General features: G+C 33.9%; 1 protein-coding gene and 1 pseudogene across 2 annotated transcripts; both read left to right on the forward strand.

Moving 5' to 3' along the window:
- The first annotated feature begins 2913 nt into the window (after window positions 1-2913).
- Window positions 2914-4817, forward strand: LOC131637942 (pentatricopeptide repeat-containing protein At2g22410, mitochondrial-like; annotated as a pseudogene).
- LOC131637937 (cell division control protein 2 homolog 1-like) lies at window positions 4750-11482 on the forward strand. Of its 2 annotated transcripts, XM_058908505.1 has the most exons (8): window positions 4750-4884; window positions 5842-5962; window positions 6730-6903; window positions 7758-7921; window positions 10138-10225; window positions 10310-10363; window positions 11137-11191; window positions 11275-11482. In XM_058908505.1, the coding sequence occupies exons 1-8, from the start codon at window positions 4862-4864 to the stop codon at window positions 11283-11285; spliced, it is 690 nt and encodes a 229-aa protein (XP_058764488.1). In that variant the 5' UTR covers window positions 4750-4861; the 3' UTR covers window positions 11286-11482. The 2 variants fall into 2 exon arrangements, with proteins under 2 accessions (XP_058764488.1, XP_058764487.1); XM_058908504.1 differs by having other exon boundaries at window positions 11137-11482.
- Window positions 11483-11709: the final 227 nt, after the last annotated feature.

Raw genomic sequence — 11709 nt, forward strand, 5'->3', positions numbered from 1 at the left:
TTGTTGAGTATCTTCAATATCTTCTAGAAGTTCTTCAAATAAAGAAGCAGGAATAGGGTTCCTCTAAAATGATTGGTAAATGATATGTATTTATGCCATTGTTTTTTCTTGTCCTTGATGGGGATCTTCAAGATCTTCTTCAAATTCTTCAAATAGTGAAGCAGGAACAAGGTTCCTATACGTTGATTTACAACTGGATATCTTCTTAAGAGTGTAAAAGTTCCTTTTTGCTAAGGGTCTCCCTTGTGAACTGGGGTTAACAATCTCGCATACAATAACCATACATCCGTCGTGACACCAAAAGATAGAAAACAAAAAACGTCCATAGTTCAAAAGTACATTTTCAGTTGAATTTTGAAGGACTTTAAAATAGTGAATTCAATTATAAAGCAAATAGATCGAATTAGTAGGATTTTAACATCTCCCATGAGCATATTTGCATAACAACTTTCTAAATTTTTTATTGTTAAACCTAGCATGATTTCTAAACTATTAGACTACGTTAAATATGTGGAGTATAGATGGCATTATCATAACTTTGCACTCGTAAACTAGTACCAAATTTTTTAAGTGAAGAGACCAACAAGGACAAAACAAATGACTCCTAGATTATGAATTGAATAAGCAAAGATTGCAAATTGAAGAAAAACTCCAACCTTTATTCAATAAATTTTTATCGGTAATAATCTTATTATGAAAAAGCAAAGGCTCCAGTTTTATCTAGTTTTCTCACGTAGCATTTGATAATCTTGTCTTTAAGTGGTTGTTTTTAATTTAACTTAAAAAAAATATTTTTATGCTATTAGAGTGGAGATTATTAAATCATTAGAGATGTCAACTTGCCTCCGTTACCAGAGATCCCGTGGGAATTCTCCGTCTGGGGCCTCAAAGACGGGGAATTTTCCCCTCGCAGGGACGGGGATGGGAGCAAAGTCTCCTCGAAGGCACTCCGGAGACGGGGGTGGCGTAAATATCCCCCGCCCGTGGAGTCCCCACCTCGCCTAAAATAGCATAATGTTATTAATTTATATATAATTTTAAATTATTATGTAAGTTTATTTGTCTTTTCATATAATTAATCTTACACACAAATTATATATATATATATATATATATATATATATATATATATATATATATATATATATATATATATATATATATATATATATATATATATATATATATATATATATATATATATATATATATATATATATATATATATATATATATAGTAAAAGAGTGAAAACTAAATGATTATTTCAATTTTTGTTAGTTTGAAATTTTGGTGGTCATGAAACTCAATATTATAGATTAAATATTATTAAAACAATAGATTTATCATAAAGAAATAATTTCTAAAATTTTTTGTAATTTTTTTGTGGTTAGTTTTTGACGCTTTAACTATTAATTTGGTTTATAATAATAAATAAAAAAGTCATGTTTATGGATCTCCGCATGAATCTTAGGGATTCGTGGGGACCCGCGTGGACAGGAATGGGGGATAAAATCCCTCCGTAGCGAAAATTCAAAGCGGGGATGAAGAATAGATTCGAGGACAGAGATTGTGATGAGAATGTATCCCGTCCCCGCCCCACTGACATCCCTAAAAATCATGTGTGCATGACAAAGACTACAATCCACAAATGTCACACCTAAATTCGTTGATGAACTCACTTATTTAATAATTTATCTTTAGCAAATACTCTCGTCCCAAATTATAAGAGAAAAAACTATAAAAAAATCATCATCTAAATTATTTTGTTTTTAATTTTTTTTAATAAATGTATTTTTTGATTTTTTCTCTTATATTTTTGGACGGAGGAATCATTAAATTTATGATTTAAATTTAACAAATTAATTACAAAATTAAATAAGAAATTATTTTGTAGTTGGTTGAAATCAATGCGAAACCTACCCACAAACTCAACACCTAGAAGACTGAACTAGAACCAATAATAAAACTTTTACTCAAGGTAATTAAAACCGGACCGGTGATTGAACCGGCATAGACGAGGGTTCAAGGTTTAAAAGGTCTAACCGGGTCAGACCTGGGTCGAACCAGTTCTAATGAAATATATTTTCATATTTTTAAAAATATATAGTTTTTTTTAATAAGAATTTTTACCTAACGGATTTTTTTTTAAATATATTATATCATATGATATTAAAATATATTTTAAAATATTTACATCTATTTATAAATTATAGAATAATTTTTAGATTTTATGTTAATAAATATATAAAATTAATTTTACATTTATAAAAAAAGACATAATCTTAAATGTGATTTTATAATAAATTATTCATTTTAAAAAAAATATATATTTTAGGATAGTAATAAAACAAATTTTCTAAAAATAACATTTTAAAATACAAAATAAAAGCTTAGCGATAAAATTTTGTCCATAAAAAACATTGATCTTGAACTTTTATTACTAGCCCATTTACTAAATCCAATGAATCACATGTTAGAGACTTAGAGTCAGTAAAATAAAAAACCCAGCCCATTATGCATTTGGAATATGAATATGAATATTGTAAAACCCTAATATCTATACTATACTTTTGCGCCGCCGCTGCTTCTAAAATTGATACTATTTTTTTCTGAGTTCAGATGGAATCCTTTTATCTTCCTTAACTCTTCTTCACTTTCTGATAACTCTTCTTCTTCATACTCTTTAATCATGTATCAGTTTTTCAAAGTTTAAGATTAAGAAGAAAACAATTTATCATTACTCAAAATTCATACGGCCTGTTAATATATATTTTAGAAAAATTAAAATACAGAACAACCGCCACAACCGCGTGAACCGCCGGTTTCCATCTGTTTCAACGGTTTTCTACCGGTTTAGTGGTTTATCTCCCGGTTTTTTGCTGTAGCGGTTTTTAGACTCTATTAAACCGGAAATGGATCCGATTTCCGGCTCAGCCGGCCGGCCCGGTCCGGTTTTTATTACATGCTTTTACTTAAAAGAATATATCGCTAGAAATAGAACCAAACGAACTACAACCGTTTCACTGTTACTTTCTCCACTTTCTTCTCTGATTTTCAATTTCTTCACTCAATTTCAAACATGATCAAAGAGCTTCTTCATACAGACCCTTCCTCCATTTTCAACCTTCTCAAATCTTACGCCCTTTCTCCCAATAATATCCTCAAAGCCAAAGACTTCTTCCACCAAATTCAAAAACCCACTTTATCCCATTGGAATCTCATGATTCGTGGTTGGTCCCAAACCGACAACCCCATTGAAGCCATTCGCACTTACAACTTCATGTATAGCCAAGGCCTAATTGGTAACAATATCACATACCCTTTTCTCCTCAAGGCATGTGCTCGTATTCCTAATGTTTCCTGCACCAGAATGGTTCATGCTCGTGTTTTGAAACTTGGGTTTCAGTCTGTTCTCTTTGTTTCCAACGCTTTGATTCATGGGTATGCAGGATTTGGTGAATTGGGTTTTGCGCGTAAGGTGTTTGATGAAATGTCTGAACGAGATTTGGTTTCTTGGAATTCTTTGATATGTGGGTATGGTCGGTGTAAGAGGTATAGTGAGGTTTTGGATGTTTTTGAAGCAATGAGGATGGCTGGTGTGAAGGGTGATGCTGTGACAATGGTAAAAGTTGTTTTGGCTTGTTCTGTTTTGGGTGAGTGGAGTGTTGCTGACGCTATGGCTGAGTACATTGAGGAAAATAAGGTGGAGGTTGATGTTTATTTGGGAAATACATTGATTGATATGTATGGACGGCGTGGTATGGTTGATCTGGCCCGGCGAGTATTTGATCGAATGCATGATAGGAATATGGTTTCTTGGAATGCTATGATCATGGGTTATGGGAAAGCAAGAAACTTGGTTGCTGCAAGGGAACTGTTTGATGGTATGCCACAGAGGGATGTGATCTCGTGGACTTCTATGATCACCGGTTACTCTCAAGCAGGTCAGTTTGCAAAGGCAGTGAGGCTTTTCAAAGAAATGATGGATACTAAGGTGAAGCCGGATAAAATAACGGTTGCCAGTGTGCTCTCTGTGTGTGCTCATATCGGATCACTTGATGTTGGAGAGGCTGTTCATGACTATATCAGGAAACATGATGTGAAGGCTGATATTTATGTTGAAAATGCTTTGATTGATATGTATTGCAAGTGTGGAGCGGTTGAGAAAGCATTGGCGGCGTTTGAAGAGATGGGGAAGAAGGACTCTGTATCACGGACATCAGTGATTGCAGGCCTTGCTGTTAATGGTTATGCAGATTCCGCACTTAATTTATTTTCACTTATGTTGCAGGAAGGTGTTAGGCCTACTCACGGAACCTTTGTTGGAGTTTTGCTGGCCTGTGCTCATGCTGGAGTGGTGGATAAGGGGTTGGAATATTTTGAGAGTATGGAAAAAGTTTATGGATTAACACCGGAAATGAAACACTATGGCTGTATTGTGGATCTTTTGAGTCGCTCTGGCGATCTAGAAAGGGCATATGAGTTCATAAAGCGGATGCCTGTGGAACCAGATGTTGTAGTATGGCGGATATTGCTGAGTGCCTCTCAAGTTCATGGAAATCTATCCTTAGCTGAGATTGCCGCAAACAAGCTTCTAAAACTGGATCCTTCAAATAGTGGCAACTATATACTATCCTCTAATACTTACGCAGGATCCAATAGGTGGGAAGATGTTATTAGAATGAGAGGTCTGATGGAGGAGAGTAATGTACATAAACCATCAGGTAGCAGTTCCATAGAACTAAATGTTTTAAACAGTTCTCAGGATACGTGATTTGTTGAAGCTCAAGAGAAAACTAAATTGAACGTTATGTAAAAGGAGTTCCGAGTACTGCTATTCGTGAGATTTCGCTTAAAGAAATGCAGCATAGGAAAATTGTTAGGTATAATATAATATAACTCTCTTTCTGTTTATTTCTATGTGAAGTTAATTTTATGATGTAGAGAGTAGAATTGTTGTGTATATGTAGTGAATCGGAAGGTTAGAGATGTTTTTTTTTTGTTAATTGGTGTTTTTGTTAATTAGTGTTAAGTTGGATCTGGAATAGTATTGAAGCTTTTCATTTTAGTCGTCTGTAGCACCGACGCCTTTGAAACTGACACGGATATTTGTGATTACATTTAATTTATTCACTATTTGAAATTATTACCGGTGTTGATGGTGTCGTGTTTCCGGTGTCTGCGCTTCATTACAATGAATGACTGGAGGTGGCTTGATATGGTTCTTCATAAGGTCTTGAGGATTGTTTCTCGTAGTTTTCATGATCTGTTTGAAATTTTAGTTATAATCTGTACGTTTTTCTAGGACTTGAAAATGCTATTGCCATTGTGTGGTTAGTTTTGTTTGTTATGTATTTATTTTCTGAGTGCCTGTGTTGATTTTTGATATTGGCAACTGATCCTTTTCTGAGTGCCTGTGTTAATTTTAGTTATAACCTGTTTTTGATAGTTTGATTCCATTCATTGGATGTTTGTGTTTGGCAAACTGGTCGAGCAATTGGTAAAGCTTTCTTAAGTACTCATGTATTGTTTATGTCTTTATACTCTTTATTGTTCATGTAATTGGGGTGATTGTAGGATGCATTTTCAATTGTATGAACAATTTCATTATCGAGTCTTACTTTTGAACTTACTAAATTCCTATATTTAATTGTACTATGAGAGATGAGTACTGCTTTACGTGTGGTAAAAGCTTTCCGGAAGCATACTTTTGTGGCGCTGTGTAATTTTTTTTCAATGAATTATTTTCTTTCAATTATGATGCTTTGTTAAATCTTATTCTGAATCTGTAGCCATTTCCTTCTCAAGATATGTTTGGTGGTTGTTTGTGTGGATGACAGGTTACAGGATGTAGTGCACAGTGAGAAGCGATTGTATCTGGTTTTCGAGTATCTGGACTTAGATCTGAAGAAGCATATGGATTCATCTCCCGAGTTCATAAAAGATCCTCGACAAGTAAAAGTGGGTGGCTTCTGTGATTTTCTTATCTCTCCCTCTCTATTTCTTTTAAAATGCCACTCATGCTTTTATAGCTCAAGTTAATACTAAAATAGTGGTCAAGAATCTGATTTGGCATTAATTTTATGGTTTTTCTATCCTATGTCTTGTCCTTCCACAAATCAAATTTAAACAAAGAGTGATTGATGAATGCTTCTAAGCTTATGGTTGGCAACAAACATTTTAGCTTGTCAAATTGCAGATATATACATATCATTATAATACATTTCTTGCGAGTTTCATGACTGGTTGCAGAGTTTCGTAGGTTACAGTTTCTTGGTTATAAGATGATTTGATTATGTTTGACCAATAGCATTTTGGTTGGATCTGCCTTGTGTTTATAAATCATGTTGTTTAAATACTATTTCATGTAGATCATAAAATAGAGCTCCGCTGTGTTTGTTCAAGTTGATATAACATGGCTTATGGCTATTTAGATAATGTGCTCAAATCAGATGCAGCCCTTGCTTATTTCTTTGGTTATGGTTCTCTTTCTTATCGCTTGCTCAACTTCCTCATTACATTAATGTACTATCCAAGTGTATCTAGTTATGCATGTGCTTTTACCTGCCATTCCCGTCCCTCCCTTCCCATTGTTTGTATTTTAACTTCTTGTTTAAGTATTTCCTCGTCACATTCATAATTGATATACAATATGATTAAAAAGTAGAGCTGCTAATTTTTTTGAACTTGGCCAGTTAATTTGGATTTCTTTAATGATCTGTCTGCAGATGTTCCTTTATCAAATGCTCTGTGGAATTGCTTACTGTCATTCACATAGAGTTCTTCACCGAGACTTGAAACCACAGAATTTGTTGATAGATCGCCGTACTAATTCTCTAAAGCTTGCAGATTTTGGATTGGCTAGGGCGTTTGGCATTCCTGTCAGAACATTTACACACGAGGTTTGTGTGCTTCCTTAAATTTGCTTCTAGTCGTTCATTCAAGTTTCAACAAACTAAAAAAAGGAGTGTAAACATGAATGAAAAATATAGTCCTCCTCTTGCTATCATTAGCGAGGAGTCAGATGATCAAAGAGTATCACTGCTTGAACTGAGAGGACAGTGTATAAGAGAAGAAAATGGCAGAGATAAACGATGAGCACATGAAAACAAGAGGGCAGAGTAAGGAAGAATCACAAATAAATGGAAGCGATAATTAGGGTAGAGAAAGGGATGGAATCAGAAAAACGAAAAAAAGAATAGAAAAATGGGTGGATTCAAATGTAAAATAAGAGAAAATGAAACGTAAAAAATAGAGGACAACAAGAGGTTAGAATAGAAAGAATGGAAATCTCTAGAGATGGGATGTTGCCGCTTCTTTGGAGATGGATGAGGAAAGTGGAAATGGGATTTTAAACAAGGAAATGGGGTTTCAACTTTTAAACTTTCTCGTGCCGGGTTAATATCATCAGTTGAATCCATCTCTCTTTCTATGTGTTTCCCCCCTTGGTTTCTCTTCCATTTCCACGAGTTGTGCCCTGGGTACCATGAGAATGGGGGCTGTCATGATCCTTTATTGCTAGTGTCATGAGTATGTACTACTGTAAGCCCTCACATAGTCTTCTAAGAAGTCTCTACCTTGGCATGGGGAAGCCTCACCCTCCCCAATCTTTGGTTAACCTATAAAACATATGTATTATCATTTTGAATAGAAACAATTAAATTAACTAAGAGCGGATTAGGAGTACATGTAAGGTGTTATTAGATATGGTAAACATTTTTAATATTATTTCACTGTCATTGATGATTGTTTGTAGGTAGTTACACTGTGGTACCGAGCTCCAGAAATATTGCTTGGATCTCGTCATTATTCAACCCCAGTCGATGTTTGGTCAGTGGGATGTATATTTGCAGAGATGTCAAACCGACGACCTCTATTTCCTGGGGATTCCGAGATTGACGAATTGTTTAAAATATTCAGGTGAATATCTTCATTTCCAATTCCATAGGTTTATCCTTCTTGGTAGATCATTTAATTATCTATCATCCGATAATGCATCTTTTGATTTTAAAAATGACATTTTTTAATATTTATAAAGTATTCGACTGTAGAAATTGAGTTCAACCTGATAATAAACTTACACACAGATTCATGTTTTCCCATGTTTATATCATTTCATGGCCAAGGCTCTTTGAATGTAGTCTCATAAGTAATTGAATTGTCCTGTAAATTGGCTGGTTTACCAAATTCTCGCTTCTCTATCTGTTCAATTCCCTTTCTGTTTTTCTTTCTCTAAACCTTAGAACTCCACCCCTTCCATATTTGAATTATTTTGAAGCTAGCACAAGTTAATAGAGAAAGTATGGTTACTGACGACCTTGGTGGAATATTTATGCTAACTATTGAGTTAGTTATCTTTAGCTAAGAGTTCCACAGCAGCTATAGTCTTAGATAGTTGTTCTCTACTTTGCTGTCTTTAAAATATCTTTATGTGGGGCTGTGCTATCGGGGTTGTAGACTTGTAGCTGCTACAGGTGGCAGCTCTGGTACAACTTCTACTTCTGCTGTCCCTGCGCTAGCAAAAGTTCCGAAATGCACAAGAAGTTTCTGGGTATAGATGACTGGGAAATGAAGTGCAAAAAATTTCCCCAAATATTTACTAGAGGGGCTTATTGACTGAAGCATCATTATGCAGGAACACAACATTATTTTCACAATTGTAAAAATCAACCTGAACTGAATTCAGTCAGAGGGGGGAACCCAGTGCTACCATTCTTCACTTTTTAGTAATTTTGAACCTGGTGATTTGTCCATCTGTCCATTGATTTTAAACTTGTCTTTCTCTTTTTGTGCGTTGAAATATAAATCGTGATCCTATACCCTGTTTGTATGGTCTGGTCTGGTCTCCACAACAAGCTTGGCTGGAGCTGTAACCGTCTTAGTACTATTTAAGTAGTGGTCGCTCACAAAATATAAGGTTTAATTTATTAATAAGTTATAATAATTAACATTTTCTATGCACATAGATATATAGTAACTAATTTATAACACTCAATTAATTATTTTTGTATTGAGTAAACTATAAGTAAAGTCTATAGAGATTTCAGGAGTTTATGTGGACTCCGGAGTTTGACAAGGCAAATGATGAAAAAATATAAATGGTTATTGTATGGTATGATTTACAATATGACATGATGGTATTGTGTGATCGAAGTAGTTGACCTCATTTAGTAGGAAAAGGTTTTTGTAGTAGTTACTGAGGTGGATGTTCGTCCCCTTTAGAATCTAACCGTTGTGCTAGAGTTTTAGTATAAATTGCAGTCATGGCATGGCTACTGCACAAACTAAAATTGTGATTGACTCTTGAAATCTTCAAGCCGAGCTTTCATTCTTAGTTATTTCTTCGACATTTCTTGCCATCCTTTGCAATCAATCATTATAGTTTACATTTAACTACAGATTTGGTTAGCTTTGTTTTTGTTAAAGTTTCTGTCTCTTTTCATTGTGACTATGGCTGGACTCTGAGATGATCAAGCATCTTGTTTCAAATGATAAACATGATTAACTTTAAAAAAAAAAGAAAAAGAAATGAAATATGAACAACTTTATCTTGATTGTAACTGGACTTTCAGATGTGCATGCATCTTGTTTCAAATGATGATAAACATAATTAGCTTTAAAAGAAAGAAAAGAAAAATAAACGAAATATGAACAAATTTGTCTTGATTGTAATCATTATGATTATTGTATTTGAACTTGTGGAAGACCAGCGATTCTATTAAATTTTATAATCAGTTCATTCAAAAATTTCGTTTGGTGAGGTAATGAAGACAGCAAGACCTTTTTTTTTTTGGTTTCAGGATGTTATGGCTGTGAGGGCAGTATTTTTCAGTGAGATTTGAATTCTGAGATAGCATTTCCTTCCTTTTGCTATTTTCCCTGCTTTTTAGTTTAGCCTCTCTTATTTACTGGCTGAAATGGATAGCAAAGGAGTTCTTAATGGTGATTTTTTAATCTAACATTTTCTGTAGCATGCCATGAATTTACAAATTCTAGTTGACATAAACATCTGTTAAATAGATTTGAAAAATGGGACCATAAGAAAACATTCCTTACTTTCTAACAGGGATGTATATAATATATAATCAAATTTGCTTATAGTTGTTATATATTTATGTATTGTTCTTTATATGAAGAATCTTGGGTACCCCGAACGAAGATACATGGCCAGGAGTAACTTCATTGCCTGATTTTAAATCAACATTTCCCAGGTGGCCAGCTAAGGTAAGCAAATTGCTGTTAGTCCTTCATCTGAATTGATATAATCTTTATTACTATAATAATTCAACCTTATCTCATACTTTGCAGGACCTAGCCGCCGTGGTTCCAAATCTTGAGCCAGCTGGTCTTGATCTTATTTCTGTAAGTGCAATATGTGTTACTGATATATTCTCTTTCTTGCCATTATTAAAAATTACTGCAATAAGTTTATATCTCATTTTCCACCAGCTTCAGTCTCTTAGGCCCCAGCTTCACTCTCTTACGCCCCAGCCTCAGTCTCTTAGGCCCCAGCCTCAGTCTTAGTCTGTGTTATTGGGATAAACCAAAAACTAGTTTATTTTATTTTTAATCATGAGACAGCACTTTTTTATTTTGTTGAAAATTAACAAAACCAGAGAAATTTATTTAGAAGCAAAAATATGAAGATAAAAATTAGATGCTAGTCATCCTTTCTGTTTCTGATCCTAGCTTATAAAACATGGTACTTCATGAGGTTAAAGATTATAATTTATGGGGAATTTCGTTAAGAAGTCATTCTTATATTAAGTGTCTGAATCATAATGAATGACATACGAAATAAAAATGACAGGCGCAGTGCTCGAGATTTACAGCGATTAAATTTTCTTGTTTCTTTTTTTTGGTTGTAAACATGTGAATTTTTATTTATATTTTCATTTGCACAAAACACTTGTGTTAGAATGTTTCAATGTGAGTGTTTCCCATCATTCTTTTAGTAATGTTCAACTAGTTGAAAGTAGAGGAAAAATAAAAGGAATATTCTTTGGTTATTCATTTTGCATGAATTGTTTCCATTTTAGATTTTAGATACTGAAGTATTTGTCAGTTTGTCAGCAATTTCTATTCTTTTTCTATGGTGCTGACTGTATTGTATATGTTTATCTATTGTATTTCAGAGCATGCTTTGCTTGGACCCCAGCAAAAGAATCACCGCCAGGAGCGCAGTGGAACATGAATACTTCAAAGACATTAAATTTGTACCCTAATTCCACATCTTAATGGTAAAGGTGTTTATAGCAATATGTGCAGAATTTATGAATTTTGATTTTGCAAGAAATGGGTGTGCTATTTTTGTTATTTTCTTCAACAACTTGGGATACTGTCAGATTTTAACTTTTTGTCCTAAAATATTTCAGATTCAATTCAGTGTGATATGATAATAGTATTTGGCATATGACCTTTTTTTTTTTTGTTGAACTCTGAATACCAATATACAGGTAACTGTTCAGTTTGCTGGATTTATGATCATTCTTCATGCACAATCTATAGATTGCAAGATGTAAACTTTTTCCAATGCATAATTATCATCTTCTCTGGGATAGTAAATTTCAAAATCATATTTGCAATATAGAAGCAGGTTTATAAGTCCACCCTTCTCATATCACTGGCTCATAAATTTGTCTTCCCATGGACACAAATTAGTAATTTTTCTATGCTACTTCAAATCTTGATCAATGAAATACACATCA

Source organism: Vicia villosa, unplaced genomic scaffold (assembly GCF_029867415.1).
Source record: "Vicia villosa cultivar HV-30 ecotype Madison, WI unplaced genomic scaffold, Vvil1.0 ctg.002117F_1_1, whole genome shotgun sequence".
NCBI classification, from domain to species: domain Eukaryota; kingdom Viridiplantae; phylum Streptophyta; class Magnoliopsida; order Fabales; family Fabaceae; genus Vicia; species Vicia villosa.